The sequence below is a fragment of the Aplidium turbinatum genome, chromosome 8, assembly GCF_918807975.1.
Source record: "Aplidium turbinatum chromosome 8, kaAplTurb1.1, whole genome shotgun sequence".
Lineage (NCBI taxonomy): Eukaryota > Metazoa > Chordata > Ascidiacea > Aplousobranchia > Polyclinidae > Aplidium > Aplidium turbinatum.
In genome coordinates this window covers 26,865,584-26,887,708 of record NC_137479.1, presented here as the reverse complement: position 1 = coordinate 26,887,708, position 22,125 = coordinate 26,865,584, and the positions used below count along the sequence as shown (strand labels likewise).

The following is a 22,125-nucleotide window of genomic DNA, read 5'->3' as shown; positions in this document are numbered from 1 at the left end:
AAACAACGAGTATCATTAGATGAAGACGCTGACAAGAGTGTGGCGATCACCTTGCATTGCATCGGTCGTTGTTTGATGGAGAGAAATAAATGTGAAGAAGCCATGAGTTATCTGCAAAAAGCACTAAAAATCGAACAACGAGCATTATTAGATGAAGACGCTGACAAGTATGTGGCGATCACCTTGCAAGACATCGGTCGTTGTTTAATGAAGAGTAATAAATGTGAAGAAGCCATGACTTATCTGCAAAAGGCACTAAAAATCAAACAACGAGCATCATTAGATGAAGACGCTGACAAGAGTGTGGCGATCACCTTGCATTACATTAGTCGTTGTTTGATGGAGAGTAAGAAATGTGAAGAAGCCATGAGTTATCTGCAAAAGGCGCTAAAAATCAAACAACGAGTGTCATTAGATGAAGACGCTGACAATAATGTGGCGATGACCTTGCAGTATATCGGTCGTTGTTTAATGGAGAGTAAGAAATGTGAGGAAGCCATGAGTTATCTGCAAAAGGAGCTAAAAATCAAACAACGAGTATCATTAGATGAAGACGCTGACAAAGATGTGGCGATCACCTTGCATTACATCGATCGTTGTTTAATGGAGAGTAAGAAATGTGAAGAAGCCATGAGTTATCTGCAAAAGGAGCTAAAAATCGAACAACGAGTATCATTAGATGAAGGCGCTGACAAGGATGTAGCGATCACCTTGCAAGATATCGGTCGTTGTTTAATGAAGAATAATAAATTTGAAGAAGCCATGAGTTATCTGCAAAAGGAGCTAAAAATCGAACAACGAGTATCATTAGATGAAGACGCTGACAAGGATGTGGCGATCATCTTACAAGACATCGGTCGTTGTTTAATCGAAACTAATAAATTTGAAGAAGCCATTGGTTATCTACAAAATCTTTAAAAATACAACACTTGTCATGAAATAAAGCTGATTAAAGTATCATTGACTTATCTAAAACAATTATGTCTTGTTTAAATAAAAATGACAAAATATAGTTGTGCATTGGCCTATATTAGATATATCTTGACACTACGTGATGCGAAACTCGAAACCTGCCCGTCCATTGGCGTCCAACTGAAGGGCTAACTATGCTGTCTACATCGTATTGCACAATGCCGTGTTACTGCATGAGAATGTATTTTGCACTGGCTGTTTCCACTTGATCGTTTCATTAAAGTGGTATTTGTTATGTTTTTTTTACAAAAGTATTAATATTTCATAAGTTTATTGCCTATTACATAATAAAGTTACCTGGAGAACGGACAAAATAAAAAAAACAACGACTATTTCCGTATTGTGCATTACCTTGGCTAGCATGTACATAAAACAAAAATAATGCACATCAATATCATTGGACAATTAGATATTACAAATACAAACTGTAACCACAATCAAGTGATGATACAAATTCAAATATTCGCAGTCTAGCGTGAACTAACCACTCATGAGCTTGAGAACTGTTCGAGCCATCTTCGCGGGTTCCTCGCGCCTAGAAGCATTTATTCTATGAAAATGTTCACCTTACCAAACCCACGCTCTGCTTTTATTCGAGCTGTTAAGAATGCCGCAAAGACGTCATTCGGCTTGCAGTCTGATCAAGCTTGTCCCGTAGGCCACTATAACTTTGAATTGATTGTAAAAACTTCGTGTTGTTTCGCCAAAAATAAACTAAAATGTTTGAGCGCTCCCATGTTTACTCTTTACTAAAATGAGGAATATAAACTTTTCCTTATACATTAAAAGAGTTTGCGACCCTATAACTTAACGCTATCTCGTCCTATTTTTAAGAGTCAACACCAGTGGCGTAGCCAAGGGGGGGTTTTGGGGGTTACAACCCCCCTTTGGCACGCGTGTGACGTCACAATATTGCGAATGATGCTTTCAGTCTAAAAAAAACTGCCTAATTTCAAACAAAATTGCACTAAAAGACCGAGTTTTGCCAATACCAAACATTTAAACATCTCAGCCAGGAATTAGCAACAAGAAAACACAGAGACTTAGCTTTATTTCGGAAAAATGCTGAAGAAAACATGATCTTATCCTTTTGCTATGCTACCGGACAGCACCATTTTACAGGAATATTCGTACCCACATTTTTGTTGAAAATGCTCTCAGAATGCACCAAATTCAAAGTAATTTTTCAAAATTTTCTGGGGGAGGTCCCCCAGACCCCCAGCCGCTGGGTGGTCAAAACCCCCCCCTTTCAAAATTCCTGGCTACGCTACTGGTCAACACTAAACATAGGGGCCCACTAGTGTATCTTTGGAAGAGGGGGCAAGATGGTGCTCACACAGTCCTGATCAACACCTATCATGTATAAACTCAATTGTTTCCTTCAGACAAAGTATAGCCTATATGGCGTTTGTGATATATCACAATATCAAATGCTTATTTTAGTTTTTTTGGTGGTGGCTTTGCTTGTAAAAATATACTCTCTGAAGCAATGATTTTAATGATATAAAATATTTGGGGCAATCCAAGAAAATTGTATAAGTAAAAGTTTGTAAGTTTTTATCGAGAAAGCTTGACATCTTTTAAACTTTCACCGTTTTGAAAATCTACACACTGAAAACAATGAGAGGTTTTCATTTGCTTAATTTGTTGCACTTTGTATTTCATTCAAAGTTTGTTATTCTGGAAAGTGTCTGCTTTTATATTATTCCAAGCAAACGTTAATAGTAAGCTTGGAAAGGTTTAATTCTGTCAGTAAAATTTCAGTATTAATGTTTGGCATTTGGCACAATTCTTGTATTGAAACAAATAAAGGCACAATTCAAGTATTGAAAGAAAGTATAGTAATAATTACATGTAGCCTATATTTGATGTATATTGATGTATATTTGATGTAATTTGCTCTGCTTGACTTTTTTGTTTGGCATTGAGCACTTTTTGTTGTAATAATAGTATTTATTGTTTAACCTATCTCCATTTTTGCAATGTTTTCTCTGTCGCTTTGCTCGGTCAACTACATTTTATTCACCTACTTAGCGACCTTGGGCATGCATAGTTTCAATCGTTGATTAATGGAGTACAAAGTTATTTGTGTCCCACAAAAAACGAACAAAATAATTTAATACTCTGAAGTTAACTGTGCTCACTCAGCCTAGTTAATTAACAATTCATAAATTTCAGTGTTGATAGAGATAGGCCATAAAGTGAAATGTCTCTTGGAAATACTAGGGATTGTAGATCATAGGGATGCGAAACTTCATCCGCTTTTGCCTTATCCGCAACACTAGAAGGGTTACGTTTGTTTGTAATTTACAAAATATTTTACTTTTTATGGGTTATATAAGAAGAGTGAAGTTGGTTTTAAAGTACCGTAATTTAAGGTTTTTAGTTGAAAGCAAGCCAGCAGTAAAGCGTAAAAAAATGTAAAATTGGCAATTGACCCTTCTAATGTTGAAGGAACAACGGAGTTGTGCGTCCCGTAATGTACCGTCCCTAGGAAATACTATAGGTGAAGAAGAGGACACCTTAGATATATTTTCGAAATTCTACAGTAGCTTGCTGAAGGCCTAGTAGGCCTACACCACACTCATCATTAAGTTCCTTCCTCTCGTCGAGGGTTGGAGGCAATGAGACGCCAAGTTTCTCTATTGTGAGATTTTTCTACTGCAGTTTTGTAATTAAGTCCTGACCAGTATTCAATTCAATATCATTAGTCTAAATTCTTAGTGGCCTGCCCCTATTTCGTTTGTCATTCATTTTTCCTTCTAGTAGTTGTCTTTGAATAGAATTATTGCGAATCACGTGTCCAAAATATTTCAATTTTCTTGATTTAATTGTTTGTAGAATTTCCATGTTGGTTTGTATTCTGGATAGTACATCTTGTTTGTGATTTTATCCTTCCATGAAATTTTAAGCATTCTTCTATAAATCCACATTTCAAATGCCTCAAGTCGTTTAACCATTCGTGATGACAGTGTCCAACTGTCCATGTTTCTGCATTGTAAAGTAACGTATAGTCCATAATTATATATAGCATTTCATAATTCGTTTTCGAGTGTTGATGTTAATTTTGCGTGTTGTTCAATTGTTCATGTCTTTTTAATTTTTACAAAGTTGTTTCTTGCTATTTCTATTCGTCTCAATATTTCCGTATCGCATCTGCCATTTTCAGTTATTGTGTGTCCCAGATAGGTAAAGCTTTTGACTTGCTCGACCAGCATTCCGTCAATAGTAATATTTAAACTTGGTACATTTTCTTTTCTTGTAATAATCATCGTTTTTGTCTTGTTTGTGTTGATTTGCATGGTATATTCCTTTCCAGTATTGTTCACTTTTTCTGTTATTGTTTGGAGAGGTTCTGCTGATTCCGCCAATAAAATAGTATCGTCTGCATACCGTAGGTTGGATATATTCATACCTCCTATGCTGATACCCTCCATTCTATCAATCTGTCTGAAAATCATTTCAGCATACAGGTTGAATAGGCATGGAGATCGGGCGAACTCCACGTTTTATGTCCATTGCACCAGATAAACCATCTTCCATCTGAATAATACGCCATCTGAATATAGGTTACACCACACTAGGCTATAGAAATGTTGAAGAAATAAATTATTGAAATCCTTTTGTGGTCGTGAATTAAATTTGCTTGCAATGGTTGACCAACTTAAATTTCAAACCTTCTACTAAAATCCAATTTTAATTTGATGAATTTGGTTAGCCTACATAGCTTACATAGCGACCAATTACGCAGGCCTACAGCTTTGGTTACACACAAATTGTGCATCATGATAAAAAAAACAATATTGTGCCAAAAATAGCTAAAACGTGACCAGAACAAGAACAAGATTAGCCTATGTGTGTCTAAATTTTCCGGGGGACAAGCCTACCACACTCCCTGGCCCTATCAAACTTTATTTTTTCGGACAGTACGGTAAGTTTTGCATTGTCCATTTATCTTATAATGTTTGCTTTGTTACCTTGGTGGCTCCCAGCACTTTTCATCCCACTATCACTTCGTAGAGTATTATAAGGAATCCCCAGGTAGCAACGCAATAAGCTTATTATGTTCTAAAGTTCTTTTATAATTGTTGCTTCATTTTGTCTTCTGGCTATTTCGGAGAAATTAATATTGGACTATTGTTTTCTGATGTAATCGCATTGTTACTGCATTAATGCTGCCAAAGCGCAATTATCATCACTGGAAACACTGTGCTTCGTTTTCTTTACACGCTGCAATAGAGCCGCCCAGGCAAAAGCGAAGAATAGGACGATGAAATTAACTACGCCATGAAAGATTGGCTATCGAAATCAATCATTGTCGTGTTGCACACAATGAGAGCGACTGGCTCGAAGAACAATTGTTGTGATGCGAGTTAGAGTAGGGTGATGGGTGATGAATTGGTTTAGTGGGGAATTAGTTTAGTGGTGAATTACTTCAACATGAAGAATTTCTGCCAGATTCCAATGACTGCAATGACACCGCAACTAATTGGAGCATGTCTTAAGAGGCTACCGTCCAACTGTGACCCTTCAACCAGAAAGTTGATCCTTGTTTTGAAATTTGTTCGATAATTACAGAAGAAAAAAGAGTAATGTTAGGTTGTTAGGTATAGAAATGGAACCCAGGTAATCGAAAAGACAATTCGGCCTAGCCCTAACCACAAAGCCAAGCAGCTGACGGCGAAACCATCACTTAGGCTAATTTAGCCTACTTTGTATGATCTTCTTTCCGCTCTTTTTTAAGTCACGGAAAACGCAGCTTATGATTGACTGATTGGTTCAAGGCTTCCGTGGCTGTGTTTGTCATGCAAAAGTGACTACCTGCTGAATCCGCATTTGAGCTCTTTGTTTATCACATCAGATTTTTGAGATATGATACCAAAAATACACTACTTTTTCCAATTGAAATTGTCTATTGAAATAAAATCTTGTTTTTCCAGCAAGCATTGACTGCAAACAAGGTTGTTGCTTATCCGCATGCATAATAAAAAACGACAAAAAGTGTGACATCCTTGGAGACAAACATCAAGCTGGCCGAAACAATTTCTATAGAAATAGACAGTGATGTTTGAATGAAGGATCGATAAGTCAATTGCAGTAGCCTATTACCTTGAAGTTAGTTTTTGCAGTATATTCAGTGGCTACACTTTAGTTTACACTAAAGTTTACACTTTAAAGTTTTGCTTAGTTTAAAGTTTTGTTTACACTTTTACACATAGGTTAAGCCACTGAAACTGTGAATATGCAATTATTGAAAGTTATTATTAATTATTGGACTATATTTAATTATTCAATTATTGAAGTTAGTTTTTGCAGTATATTCAGTGGCTACACTTTATGAAATATTGCAGAGCCAGAGCAAAACTTTATGCTATTTAAATTGGGCAGCAGAAGTCTGATCAAGGGCTCAAGGGCTCTGGAGAGGTAGAACCTTTTACTGACTGATGCGCAATACAAAGCCTCTCGTCTGTTACTGGTCCTCACAACCCAGGCGAAAGGACATGTTGAAGGGAACTTCAGCCTCTGTCTGTGTAGCAAGACCGTCCCAGCTAAAACCTGCACAAGGAGAGCCTGCTATGCTAATCTGGGCGGATCTAGAGAAGCCAACTCGAAAAAATTGGCGAAATTGCTGGCAGCAGGGTGATGGATTTCTTGTCTCAACGGAAGTGCTCCAAGATGAGTTCAACGATGAGGTCAGAATAAGATGTTTGGCGGAAGATCCCTACATGTGGACAACGACAAAGATCAAAAATCTCAGTTAGCGAGATACTGCGATGGTGGAAAGAACTTTGGAGGCTCTACCACCATAATTTTTCATACCTCCAGACTATCTCCTATTATGAACAAAATAAATAAGAAAGCAAACTTTAGTTGGTCAGATAGTAGGCCCCCCAGGCTGTCGGCCAGCTCTGTAATAGCGACTGGGGAAGAGATCCACACTGGTGAAATTGGTTTACATGGTGATGCAAAGCATGCCATTTATGATGTGGCTAGATTAAATCCTTCTGGAAGTCTAGTCACGGAAAATGTAACTGATGAACGTGTGAGACTAAGAAAAGATTTAATGTTTGGAACATGGAACGTAAGAACTTTAATACAACCTGGAAAATTAAATGTAGTTAGTGAAGAAATGAAACAACAACAAAATAAAAATACTTGGGCTCAGTGAAACAAGATTGAAAGAGAAAGGTACTTTCAGAACAGTTGATAATAATTTGCTTATTTACTCGGGGAAGGAGGATGGAGATGGATACTGCCATGGTGTTGGTGTTTTGTTGGAAAGGAATACTTCGAACAGTCTTATGGGATATCTCCCAGTAAATGACAGAGTTTTAATGATAAGAATCAAGGCAAAGTCTTGCAACAACACAATTATACAAATATATGCACCCGACTACATCAGCAGAAAATTCTGTTATCGAAGAATTTTATGATTCATTACAAGATACAATGGACAAAATTCCAAAAAGAGATATTTTAGTAGTTATGGGAGACACAAATTCAAAAATAGGAAAAGTTAATTGTGCATCAAGTACACATGGAATCCATGGACTTGGTCAACAAAATGCACAAGGAGAACAACCAATAGAGTTTTGTGAAAACAACAAGCTTGTAGTAACAAACACAACATTTGCACAGCATCCTCGTCGACTGTATACCTGGACATCACCCGATAGAAAAACACGAAATCAAATTGATTATATCATGATCTCACAAAAATGGAGAAGCAGCATTAAAAAAGTAAAAACTTATCCTGGAGCTGACTGTGGTACCGATCATCAACTGCTAAAAGCAACATTAAAGCTTCGACTACAAAAGATGACACACTCTTTACCCCCACTTCAATTCGATTATGACAATATGACAGAAAATTATTCCATTGAAACAAGTAACAAATTTGAGGTTTTATTGGGTATAGACGGAGAATCATCACCTCAGAAGCTTCGGAATAACACAAAGGAAACAAATTTAAAATCAGCCAAGAACACATTACCAATGAAAAACAGGAAGCAAAACAACTGGATTAGAGAAGAGACATTAATGAAAATAAAACAACGGAAAAAATTGAAAGCAAACATTTCCCATTCAGAAGAGGCCAGACAAGAGTACGCTCAGCTCAATAGGGAGGTACAAAAGGCCATGAGAAAAGACAAACGATACAATATAGAACAACAACGTTGTAAAATCGAAAAATACGCATCAAATAACTCATGTCGTGATTTATACCAAGCGGTAAAGATGGTGAAGTTTTGATGGTGAAGTTTTGTGAAGATGAAGAAGTTTGGTGAAGTTTTGTGACAGAAAGAGGAGGTAAAAAAGAGATGGAAAGAATATTGCGAAGAATTATACAGAGAAAAAGACATTATCGATAATGTACAAACAAATCCAATTACACAATGCAAAGATGAAAATGATACAGAGCCACGACCACTGCTGAGTGAAGTAGAAAATGCCTTAAACACTATTAAAAACAAAAAAAGTCCCGGATCTGATGATATACCCATCGAACTATTGAAATATATTGGAGAAAATGCAGTAAGAACAATTGATAAACTTTGTATCAGAATATGGGAAACCAACATTTGGCCAGATGATTGGGTAAAGTCAATATTTGTCCCATTACCAAAAAAAGGCGATATAACGGAATGCAGCAACCACCGAACAATTGCTTTAATTAGTCATGCCAGCAAGGTAATGTTAACAATAATTAAAAAAAGACTAGAAAACAAAATTGAACACGAATTAGCTCCTGAACAGGCTGGTTATAGACCCCGCAAAGGAACAAAAGACGCAATATTCAATCTTAAAATGCTGATAGAGAAACGAAGAGAACGCAACCTTTCAACTCACTTATGTTTTCTAGACTATCGAAAGGCTTTTGATTCAGTGAAGCACCAACAATTGTGGACAATTCTAAAAGGTTATGGCTTTCCTACACATCTGATCAATTTAATGCGAAGCCTGTATACTGCTCAAAAAGCAGCAGTAAGAACTGGAAATGACCTCACCGAGTGGTTTTCCATTGGAAAAGGTGTCAGACAGGGATGCATATTGTCACTATATCTTTTCAATCTATATACTGAACACATAATGAGAAAAGTTTTGGAGAATTTTGATGGCTCTGTGAAAATTGGAGGAAAAATGGTAACCAACTTTCGATATGCTGACGACATAGTGCTGGTCAGTGGAAGTGTAACGGAACTGCAAGAACTTTTGAATAGGGTCAAGTCAAGAAGTGAAGAATATGGTTTGCAATTACATCCCACAAAAACAAAAGTGATGGCCATAAGTAAAAAGGATGAAATTTGTCCAAACTTATACATTGGTGGTAATGTTGTTGAAAGTGTAAGTAATTTCTGCTATCTTGGCAGTGTCATAACTGACACTTATGATGATAGCACGGAAATTAGAAGGGGAGTTGCTATGGCAAAAACAGCTGTGACATCACTTACAACGGTGTGGAAACATAGGTCAATTGGTAAAAACACAAAATTAAGATTGCTGCGAACTCTCGTTTTCCCAATTGCCACATATGGATGTGAAATTTGGACATGCAAAAAACGTGACATTAAAAAGTTAAAAAGTTTTGAAACGTGGTGTCACAGAAGACTATTACGCATCAGCTGGATGGAAAGAAAAACAAATGAATTTGTTTCCCAACAAATAAACGATAAATGGGGTCTGATTAATAACATTAACCTCAGAAAATTGAGATATTTCGGACACATAGCAAGAAGCAACTCGGTGGAAAATTCAATGTTGACTGGGATGGTGCAAGGCAAACGAACAAACGGACGACAAAAAATGAAATATTTTGACAATATCAAGCAAATTACAGGAATAAAAAGCATACCGGAAACACTAATAAAAACAAAGGACAGAACAAAATGGAGGCAGTTCATAAGGGAGATCACAGATGATCAAACATGATCAATCTGTTGAAGAAGAAAGAAGTCTGATGCAAATAATTTATTAATCATAGGTTAAGCCACTGAAACTGTGAATATGCAATTATTGGACACAATACTAGTCTTACTGTGCTGTGCTTTGAAAAGTTGATAAAAATCGAAGTTTAAATGATAATATTCAAACTAACTAGATGTTGGATAAGGCGTTGCCTTGATGAAGTGTTTATTGTTTAGTTATAAAATATATTTGATGTTGTAGCCATTTGGAAAGCAAGAAGGTGATAATCTCTCTGCAATATTACGACAGATCAACGGTGCAGAAAAAAGGAGTGAATAGCTAGATGGCTTGATTGATTGAGAGAGCATTTATCCCAGGACTGAGAAATAAGTCTGTCTAAATGCTCAGCCTAATCGTAGTAGTTTGTATACCGTAGGCCTACTTGCAGAAGCTTTGAACCACTGACACAAGCTCGATCGCCGAGATTGAGGGATTGTAGCAGGCCTATTTGCTTGTTACGAAGTTTTTTATTTCCAAGGCTGTGGATTTGGATGAATTTTGACGCGTCCAGAGTCGGCCAGTTATAAAGAGGAGTCGGAGTCGTTCTTTTTCGCCCGACTCCACAGCCCTGGTTATTTCCATGACACGCAACGCTCATGTGCTCACACCGAGAGGCAAACCATCGTTTGTCGATCTCGCAGTTTTTAATTCGGAAAGTCAGCGCACCGACAGCGCTGTCATAGAATATTATAATTATAATCCAGTTTAATTTGCATTGATGTTAGAAACTTCAAACACTTTGCAGTCAAACAAAAACACAGCCTATCTCGAGCAACTTCCGCTATGTGAATCATTCTTATGACAGCTTTGTGAGGCAACACTGTTTTCCCGCATATTTCGTCTTAAATGAAGGTGTTTCAACAACTGCCTCACTGTTTGCTGCTGTGCTTTGATGAAGTAAAACGCACCGTATGGTTAAACCAGCTAAGAAGATGCACTTTGTTTCAGTTAGACAAAGTCTGCTATTTAAGAGAAGTTATTGTTAAATCAGTTTTGTAACTTTATGGATTGATGAAATCTCAGATTACAGTTTTTTTAATCAAGCCTGAAGTTCACCAACAGAAAGCGCAAATTAAGTTTAGTCAAGCTTTCAACGGCAGACCAAAAGTTTTCAAGCTAGTGGCTATCATCATTAGTGAGTTTGAGGAAAGGCACTTAGTCACGTGCGTCTTCCTCCACAAAAATAAATCGACAAACGAGTGCTAGTTTTTCTCCGTTTGTGCAATATTTTCTCGCTTGCTCAATCGCATTACGCTCTCCTTGCCAGCTAAGTGAACAGGGCAAAAGAGAAATCAGGTCTGCTCGAGGAGCAATCCAAAAAATGGTCGCTAAAAAGCAACGTTTAGAAAAAATAAAAGCAGCAAATATGTAGGCTATCATGCGTCTTAACCTTAACTTAGCCTACTTTCTTCAGCGTGCAATTAAATTCTATTAAACTTGCGCTTTTGACAACATATCGATATGAAAAAAATTTCTTTCCTTATGAAAATCACTCGACTACACTTGCAGCGAAAATGCCACTGTTGCTAATACAATGCTGGCAAAAAAATATATGATAGCTCAACAATGCATTTAATTCAATTCTTTCCGGATATTTTGCTATGCAAAGTTAAAAATCACAGTATCAAATAATAAAGATTTTGCAACCTCTGATTTGATGCACAAAATGTATAGGCTGGCCCATCAGTTTTGAGTCATGGTGGAGCGGAAATAGTTCTTTATAAACTTCAGTGTGCTAAAGACACGTTTGCACCTTTCAACCGTTGGAAGTAGCCTACCGGAATACGTAAAAAAAAATTTAAATCAGATTTGAAGAAACGTTTCAATGATATTCTTGAGTGGAAATCGTAGCTTTATGGCTAAAGTTTGCTACCTAGCTTTCTTTCAAGAGTAGGGGGAATAAAGTGAAATTTGGACCCTTGTGTAATTTGGACTAATGCCTCTTTCTATGTGATAAATGTGTTTTTTTGGTCATGGTTTATGATTTGTTTTGTTAATTTATTAGTGACAAAATTGAATCAACAGTTGAAATAATCCAAATCATCAAAATCGTGGTCAATTTGTTTGAGAAATGTGATAGCTGTGTTCGAATTTGCAACCTTTCAAATTGATCCAGTTTTGTGATGGTTTAAAAAGTCTTAATTTGCTGCCTACTAGTACACTGCTTGGTGACTAAAGTTGGAGTGCAGCAGATATAAAGATTCTAGTTGCATAAGCAAACGAATATAATCAGTATCGTTAGATGCCACAATAGGAGTGTGTAATTCATACAAAGCAGCAATGTACATTTTGGACTAGTTTTTTAGTAAAGGCCAAAGGTTGCTTTTTGTGACCTGCGATGACATTTCCATAAAAGTTCAAACTTATCGACGATATAGGAGTTTATAGAAGTACGGTAGTTGCAATGTTCATCTAACTAACGAATAGAAACATAGCTTACAAGTTATTTTATTGCTTCACAGACGTTTCGCGCACCATGCCAATCCTCATCCTCAGAGCGAATAACATAAAGATAAAAAGCAGGCTACTAAGTTATATACTGCGGTACTGTTTGAATTTGTTGATACATGCGTTGATAGGCTACCAACAACTTGTGAAGCCTTCGCAACATAAAATACAGTTTGTTTGAATGATTCAACTGGTGAAGCGAAGTTATTGGAGGGTTGTTTTTCCTCAAAAAAGATAATGTTTTTCTTTTAGATACAAGAACTTTAGCTTGCCAGTAGGCCTAGTAGCCTATTCTTCCCAGCATTCTCTAATTTTGATTATATCTTCCTTTAATTTTATTAAATTATTTTTCACCATATAATACAGGGAAGAACAAATGTGAAACTGCTCAAGTAGGCTCCTATAGCACGTCGAAAAAAACAGCAGGGACTCAGCTTCCGATTTAGCTCTCGATTCCAAGTTGTTGCATTTAGATAGGCTAAGGTCTTTAGACCTTCAATTACAAAAAGGTAATGTAAAGCAATGGGTTTGTCTGCCCTATGCTTTGATGACTTTCTCAAAGTAGTTTTTTGCAAAGATAATGAAACAGCTTTAAAATTTCTTATCTGGTTGAACCGAAAATAACATAAGCCTACAGTCAATCAATTACAAGTCAATCAATTACAATTATTAATTCGATTTAAGCAATTGCATCCACTAGCAGAACATAGGAAGAAAAGGTGAAGAAAAGCTTTAGGCTACTTCTTTTTATCTTGCTTGGACACCTTTCATCTTTCCAGACATGTTGAATCCAATATCATAGGCCTGTCCAGCTTTGATTTTGAATTCAAGGTTAAGTTAGTTAAGCAAAAATACTGCAGTACCCTACCCTTTTAGCCAAGGCAGAACCAGTTTTCAGGTTGAAACAACAGAAACCGTTCAGTGATGTAAATATCAGTAACAGCATCAGATTTCACGTTTTGAAGTAGGCTTCATTAGCTTAACATAGCCTATCACGAGACTGCATGGTTGGTTGTTGATGAAAAACACCAGAGTAGCCTACAGCAGCATCTACAAAAATTTGTGTATTTTAAGTTGGTAAATTTTTATTTTAGCAATAAGAATGGCCTCACTCAAAAGTAAAAAATAAAAAAAACTAGTAGTTTTTCTTTAATAAGTTTATGCTAGGGTGGAAAGTTGCCTGACTCACCCCTTTCGTAGCCGCTGTACGGAAAGCGAGTATTTTTGAAATTTCTATTCCTAATTAAATTATATTTGCTAAACCTGTAATAGAACATCTAAATTTGTAAAAGTTAGTAAAAGAGAATAACAAGCGATAAAATGAGTGATACAGAAGAAGATCCGTTTACTATGATGAGTGATGCCCAAAGAAAAGCCTACATCGCTCAATTGAAGAAAGAGAAAGGCATCAAGAGAATAAAGGTAAGCCTACCGTAGCACGTAGCCCACATCATCTTACCACTGACATCTAACATGATAATTAATGTGAAAGGCAACTGGCTACTGTAGGCTTTAAGTTATGGTACCTAAGCCATCCTACCGGTAACTTGTTGCCAGAGCTAAAACTGAAAAGGTTGTTCAGATATTATGTGACTTTATTATTTTCTTTATATTAGGCTATTCCATATGACGCCCAACAGATCATAACGTTGTTTCTTTTTATTAATTTAGGCTACAATGGGCTATAAAAACCACATGAGGATTTCACATTTATTAGTTTACTTATAAACAGTGCCCTATAGACCATATGCCCCAAAAGACCCTCAAACTGCTTGCTAGAAAACTTCACGTAATTACCAGGTGAAAGTTTCTCTAAATATGTAGGCCATGTTTTTACGTTTTTAAATATACGTGGTACATCCAGGGATATTTAAACAAGGAGATGCGAAGGCTCACAGCGATTCCCTTATTCTCACGACACTAGATTCGCGGTAGTTGGTACCGTGTTAAACACGCGGTTCTTTTTAAAATTGCAGAAAGTTTTGTAGTGCAGCTGATGCAGTTAACTACAGAAGACAGTTATCAAAATGTAGACTGTAGGCTAAAGCATATTTAAAGAATACTTGTTTGGAAAGCCGGTTGAAAGGTGCTTACCAGTAAAATGTTTTTCTTGACAAAATCTTTGCAGTAAACAAGGAGTAGCCTACATGTAAAGAAAGTAGGGGGGAGACCGGGGCAGGTTGAGCCACCGAGGTAAGTTGATCCACCCTCTTCATAAGAAAACGGAATAGAAAGAAAACTCAATAAGAAAACTCAATAGCTTCACCAATTCAATCGCGTGTTGATTGTAGATGTATATAAGTAGCTGGTCAATGTACTTCAATCGAATAGTTAAGTGATAGTTATGAAATGATAGTATTTTTCCATGGTAGCAGCAGGACAGCTTAGTGCTTTCTTAGTAAATGTTACTATACGAAAAATGGCGGTAGCGGGGCAAGTTGAGCCACCTTGGCTCCTTGTGGATCAACTTGCCCCGGTAAAATAGTGTGGGCTTTTACAAGCACATGCTCTCATCTAAATATGTTTTTGTCGCAGAAGGTTATAATAAAAACTTAAATATGGCTCAAAATTACAAAAAGAAAAAAAATAGAGAAAAAACAAAGAAGAAATGGAAAAAGCTGCTAAAGATATCGCAGGCGGTTCATCTTTACGGACAGCTGCATCACGTCGTGGGATTGATAGAATGACGCTGCAACGGTATATCAGAATAAAAGGCAGCGATGTGTCATTGTCAGTTAGCTATAAACGAATTGCAGATGCTAAGCGAGTTTTTTTCTGATTCGCACGAAGAAGATTTAGCTGATCACATAAAGGATCTGGCTGAAAAGTTTTATGGACTATCTTATTCCAAATGTCGTGTGCTTGCTTTTCAGTTTGCGCAGAGAAATGGCATATTGGTTCGTCAACCATAGATAAAAAATGAAAAAGCAGGTGAGCTGACGAATCTACCTCACTTTTCTTTTCAATGTTGCTGCACGTATATAGGTTATTATCTTGTTTATTCTGCAAGGAAAAGATGGGAAGGAAAATATCTTGGAAAATATCAAGGAAAATATCTTGTTTATTCTGCTTGGAAAAAGATAAAGACTATCATGAGAATTTTATAAATAATGCTTTGGTGAAAAGGTTTTAAATAATGTTGAGTGATACATTCATGCAGTAGCTAATTGTTCTGCATTTAGGTGATGATTGGCTTGCAAGTTTCCAGAAACGACAAAAGTTAGCTGTCAGAAAGCCTGAAGCACTCTCGCTAGCAAGAACAACAGCTTTCAACAAGCATAACGTGGGAGAATTCTTTGACAATTTAAGAAAGACTACGTCTTACAGTTTGTCAATTCGTATCCTCCTGCCAAGTTAGTGGACAGAACATAAATGAGCGTACTGCGTTAACACCATCTCGCCCTTTTGCGACAAGTTTGTTTATTGAGCAATGACAAAATTGCATCTCAAATTGGTGAAAATTCGGCATTTTGATCGTCGATGCTGGGGCAGTAAACCTTAAGCTTTGAACATGCCTTTACATAGGAAAGTTCTGGGTACATCCCACTTACAATTTATAACTAGCCAGAAGAAAAATTATAAAAAAAAATTATGTTAAAACGGAAAGTGAAATTTCTAACTTTTTTCGAAAAATTAAAAGTTTGACCCTTCTGCAGGGGCAGAAGATGCACCCCCAAACTGATGAAATTTTGCACACGTAACTTTTTTTATGCATGCGCTACTTTTTATTACCAGCCGTTTTTGATTTTCGAAAAAAGTCAAAAACGACCCACCCTATTGGTCATAGAGAAGCTTAGAGAAGAGAAGCTTCTAAATAAGAATAGGAAAAAGAAGGAAAGAACGAATAAAACAAGAAAAGCCTTGCACAAACACAAACGTCCAACAGAGCTCAAGGAATCCAATGTAACCAGTGATAAAGAAAAAGCTTATTCTGTCCACGATTTTGAAAAATTTAGCTTGGGTTCGGATCTTGATGATATTAGCGGAGAAAGTACAGAATACAATGTTGGTGACTTGGTTCTCGTCCGCTTTAAGGGCCCGTCTAAAACTCACCAATACATAGGTGGAATTGAAGAATTTCAAGATGATAGTATTGCTGCTGAGTTCCTATAGAAATCTGTTCGTAGTGCCTTTGATTAAAGGGTTGCTTTTGTTTTCAAAACCGACGATGAGTGTGTGTTTCCGCCTGAAGATGTAGTGAGAAAGCCCTCGGCCCTGAAAGCAATTGAAGGAACTGCTCGACGGCAACAGAAATTTGTCTTCGATAGCTGCAATCTTGACGTTTTAAACATTGAGTAGCAGCAAGTTCTGGTGACGTGAAACTTTACCAGCTTTTTTTTCGCTGGTTGAGGATCACTGCTAATAATGCAAAACCTTATTGTTGATTGTGTCAATGCAACAATAAACTGGTATGTACACAATGCAATATTACGTGCTTATTTTGATATGTTCAATAGAAATGGTATATGGCTCAACTTACCCCAGGCTGTGGCTCAACCAGGCCCGTAACTAGCTTGGAGCAGCAGGGGGGAAAAAGTATTCTAGAGGGGGCCCAACTTTTCCCTTCCGTATCATGTACGAAAACGACGTTTGTACACAATGTGGGTATATTTTACGCAAGAACATTAATCGTAGGCCTAATACAACGTTTACATTAGACTAGTTTATCATAGAAACAGTCAGTGGCGTAGCCAGGAATTTTGAAAGGGGGTGGGGGTTGACGGCCGACGGACAAAGACCGACGGCGTCTTCGCCAAAGGCGACACCCAGCAGCGGGGGTCTGGGGGGCCTCCCCCAGAAAATTTTGAAAAATTACTTTGAATTTGGTGCATTCTGAAAGCATTTTCAACAAACATGTGGGTATAAATATTCCTGTAAAATGGTGCTGTCCGGTGGCATAGCAAAAGGATAAGATCATGTTTTCTAGGGCATTTTTCGGTAATAAAGCTAAGTCTCTACGTTTCTTGTTGCTAATTCCTGGCTGAGATATTTGAATGTTTGGTATTGGCAAAACTCGTTCTTTTAATGCAGTTTCGTTTAAAATTAGGCAAACTTTGTTTTAGAGACAACATTCTACCACACCCTTAAACACACAATGTTTACAATTAAATAATACAAGAAAATTGAGTATAAAACTGAAAAGTCAGCGAACAGAGCTAATTAACATAATTTTTTCCAGGGAGTGCCAACATTTTTGCAGAGGGGGCTTCGCCCCCCCTGCGCCCCCCCTAATTACGGGCCTGGGCTCAACTGCAAAAAAATTAAGTGAATTTTTAAGTGTATAGGCTTATTTGTAAATAAATACAGAAAGGCTTTGGCTCAAATTAAAGCCAAAAAACTTAGCATTATTTTGATCTAGGCTAAGTACATTCTACAAATAAAGCTTTTTGCAGTGAGTAAGTATAGGCTATCTAAGTGGCTCAACCTGCCCCGATCTCCCACTATACGGGTAGTTGAATTAACAAGTAACTATAAGCATGCAGTAAATATCCAGGTTTGATATTAATACCGTAATGCAGGTTATCATAGTAAGCTTTATTAAATCACTGTCGGTGCCAAATGTCATTTTACGACAAAGAGATTATCTACGATAAACAGCAGCCCTTCTATTGTCAGACATAGTATAAGACTTTGTATCCTCTTCTTTAGATATCCCTGGGTACATCTTAAATTCTGAGCCCCCTAAATCTTGAGGCTCTAGGCTTTAGCCTTTTTAGTCTAATGGTAAATCTAACACTGTTAGGTCTACTGAGTTTTGCATATTGTGTTGGACTGCTTAACGGCAATCGAAAGCAAGGAATGCCGGTACAAACGTTGATGAGCAGCATTAATCACTCACTGAACGCAATTCAAATAAGTAAAAGAATTGGCTGGTTATAATCGGTAATCAAAATTTTTATTGCCACCACCATCCAACGATCCATTTTTGCATGTTATGGATTGTGGAATCTTAATCAGACCACTGTAAGAAAACTTCTTTTATGTTTTTGGCATTTTTCCACACTTGGAAGCTTTGAACCACTGACGCAGGCCGGTCACCGAGATTGGCAGAAGCCGTTTGTTGAAGTGATTGTTGTCTACAAACTATTTCATCCACTATGTGCCGGTGAATCGAAAACTTGCCTTAATGGTGACTTTTTAAACAGCATACACTGGACCAGCGGCGCTTGATTATGCCGTTTCTCTGTCTACAAAATTGGGAATTTAACTCAGTGGTTCCTCACTGGGGAGAATTTTCTCCGCAAGGAGGAAATTCATGAGTTCAGGAGAGGAATTGTCACTTTATAGCCTACTTCAGCCTCCAGCTGTTATTCGTTCTGTCCACATGGTTCTGGCCAATAAAACTCTGCATTTTACGTTGACTCTGTCTAGGCTTATAGGGTAGGCTACAGCAACTACTGTAAAGGCTTTGTTGAAAGCCTGAAATTGGGCCTACGATGTTTAACTTATAAATGTAGAAATGTCAGAAAACTTCAGATCAATAGGCCTGCTGCTTCCAGTAAAAAAGTTATTACAATTTAAAAACGCAAAAATTGCAATAAATTGTACCTAGCCTACTGTATGCTGTCAGTGTCAGAAGGAAGGTTAAAAAAACATTTTCTGAAGTATTTTTAAAGTCAGACGCTATTGTTGCTTTCCAAAAATCTTGCCAGCACAGCCGATATCAATATTGTTTGAAAAAGTCTTTCAATATTTTTTATGACTACAATAAACATTCATAATGGTACAGTATGAGTATATAAGAGAGAATGTAAGTTTTTAAACTTTTCAAAAAAATAAACAACCTTTCAGCAAAACAAGAACAAAAGTAGCAAAAACTGTGACTAGTGCTTTTAATATTTTATTCCATCATTATTTTGGGCAGATAACCTAAAAGATCTGCGGTTAATATTGCTTGTTTTTACATAGCGCTTTATCAATCGCAGAATGCGTTGCTCCTCAGCGCTTTACAAAGCAGACAGTGTCAATGTAGCCGTATAGAGGCGCAGCTGAGTACATTGACAAAAATATCTACTGAATTTGCATCTATTGCATTTGATTGTGCAAAATCATCTGTAAAGATTTTCATAAGCTTAACCTATACTCTCAGATGATACAATTTTATCGATGGTCTGACTACAGCGACTTATCCAAAGATGCAATAACGCAACTAAAGGGGGCGATTTAAGATGGTAGCCCATAGTCCAATCCACATTATGTGATTATGAATCTTTCCAAAGCGGTGCTTCTCTATTTCAGGCATTTTGACTATGGTAGGCTACTGTTGGCAATAGGGAAAAATTAAAAAGTTATAAGCAAAGGGGGGAATGCAAAGAGGATGGAACCACTGGTTTAACCACTTAAGCTATCGGGGAAAACCATTATTAGTCAATACAATAGGCTACGGTACTATCAACGTTATAGAGTAATTAGATTTTTCTTTCTTTTTGGTAGACTTCGGAAGGATCAAAGAACATTCTTGATTGGTCCCAAGCCGAAACGCCCAAGGACCCTTTGGTCATAGGCATACCATCAAGTTCAAATCCATTTCGAGAAAAAAGTTCCTGTTCGTTGATATGAGATCACTTCGGATAATAACTGAATGTTTGAAGGATATGAAGCCATGCATTATCATAGTCTCGTAACCTATCGCTTTTCGTCTATTCACGTCACCAGTAAGCTACTGCAGCCTACAAGCTCGGTAATGGAATTTATTGAAAGCCCAATCTTTGCTCGCATTTGGTTTTTACTAAATGCTCACAATTTGTTATTTTTCCATGAATCAACATTAGGGTTGGATGTAGATCATCTACCAATTCCAGATCATACACCGTTGAAAAATTTTAAGAAAATTGTCTAATTAACTTAATCAACCGCTTAAAAAATTTGCTGTTGATGCACCCAATCCTTAGTTGCACAATATAGGAAAGTGACAGATTGTTTGTAAGCTGCATTTTTGAAAGAATACAAACGTTGTGCAGATTAGACTCCCTACTAGCCTACGGTACTAAACTGTATAACCGATTGTTGATCGAATCAACCTGAAAACATTTGAGAATTTGTCTAATATTGAAGCGCGTAGCTCAGGCCACAAAATGCGGAGTCCAAAGCCAGAGTCGTTGACAGGAGGTAGGCTACATTTGGATGCTGGATCATGTTAGGGAACGGAATATTTCCAGAGGGCCTTACAACTACGAAAACATTACATTATGTTATTCTTTGAAACTAAATTATTTTCCTAAAGAGTCTTGTATGGTGGGGCTGGGCGTTTCACTTGTACGGGGCCAAGATTATCCTTCCAATGGTCTTGCCTACAGCTATCTTGTTTTACTCGCTCACCTAATCTAGGGTCAACCAGTCATCCTCAAGAATGTGCGGTGAATTTTTTTCAAGTTTTGTCCCTTGGAAAGGATACGAGGAATTAAAACCATCCCGTGTTTAAATGTCCGCCCCATTAACTCAGTGGTTACGCGCCAGGCTCAAGGTCACGCGGCGCTGGTTCGACTCTCGGGGTGAGCGCTTGAGCAACGCATTTCAGGACTGCTCTCCATTCAGCGGCACCTAGTGAATGGAATAATTTCCCGGCAACAAGACTTCAACTATCGGAAACTTCACTCTGCCAATCTCGGTAACTGGCACTGCTTCAAGAGCCTCCACAAGTATGCAAAACTACCAGGAATAACCTATCAAGGCTTTGTCAGTCCGAGAATAAAGATTCTAAACCAAACCAAAGTAAGGTACGAGGTACCTCTTGTCAACGCTACCGGTTGTACATATTGTCGTGAAGTTGGAGCAAATTCCAGTTCGTCACCTCTTTAGCCTTTATCCAGGACAAAACTTTTGTTCTGATGGTTTGCTCCTTTCAAATTTCACTTAAGCGTTCAAGTAGTATCAACAACATTACGATGGCACGGATCTATTCCGACTGTATTTAGCTGCAGAAGCAGTTCAGGTCAAAGCCAAGACTTAACCTGTTTGTAAAATTACCCAAACAGTAGCCTACATTCATATTTTCTGCATTGATTCAACGCCTGTAGGCCTAGACAATAAATCAGTGTAAAAATGAACAATTTTCTGTCTGTGTGGTCAGTATCCTACGCCACTTTTGTGCAATCTTTCTGAGGTGACGTATCAGGAAAATTGTAGCGTATTTGAATTTTCGAACTATTTGTGCTGCATGTTATCTTGCTTCTGGTTGACTTAATATGCTACCTGGGTCTTTTACAGTGTGGAATAAAAATCAAAGCAGATAACGGCGATAGTGTAACGTTGAGAGTGTAGCCTAAATCAAGTGTTGGAAAACCGTTCATAGGATGTGTTTTTGAACTTGCGACTTACGCAACACTGTCTTGCCTGTATTACAGTGATGGTGGGATGGCGTACCGGATAAGGGAACGTTCAATTACGTAACGCCTTCGAGGGGGAGGGGGGGGTTTATGCAAAGCGTTACGTTAGCGTCACATCGGGGGGGGAGGGGGTTCAAGCAAAACGTTACGTAACGCTTTCGAGTACGGAATGGTAGTTTTTTGTGCTGAATTCGTAGTGAAAAAGCGTTACATGGGGGAGGGGGGGATTGAAAAAAGCGTTACGTTGGCGTTACATGGGGGAGGGGGGGGTCAAAAATTCGGAAAAAAAGCGTTACGTAATATTTGAACGTTCCCTAAGGCGTTGGCTTTCCAATTATGCAAACCTGGTTCGACTTCCGGCTTCAGCTGGTTGTTGAAAACACAGTGCACCTTTACCCAGGGTATAATAAAT

General features: G+C 37.6%; 2 protein-coding genes across 2 annotated transcripts; both read left to right on the top strand.

The window, feature by feature from the left end:
• The first annotated feature begins 7,422 nt into the window (after positions 1 to 7,422).
• LOC145776212 (uncharacterized) lies at positions 7,423 to 10,218 on the top strand. Its single transcript, XM_082587614.1, has 3 exons — positions 7,423 to 8,100; positions 8,275 to 9,318; positions 10,141 to 10,218. Exons 1-3 carry the CDS (start codon positions 7,423 to 7,425, stop codon positions 10,216 to 10,218), a joined length of 1,800 nt encoding a protein of 599 aa, XP_082443740.1.
• Positions 10,219 to 13,663: 3,445 nt separating this feature from the next.
• LOC145775852 (guanine nucleotide-binding protein G(I)/G(S)/G(O) subunit gamma-7-like) lies at positions 13,664 to 21,593 on the top strand. The gene is made up of 2 exons (XM_082587232.1): positions 13,664 to 13,809; positions 19,822 to 21,593. The coding sequence occupies exons 1-2, from the start codon at positions 13,708 to 13,710 to the stop codon at positions 19,945 to 19,947; spliced, it is 228 nt and encodes a 75-aa protein (XP_082443358.1). The 5' UTR covers positions 13,664 to 13,707; the 3' UTR covers positions 19,948 to 21,593.
• The last annotated feature ends 532 nt before the right edge of the window (positions 21,594 to 22,125 follow it).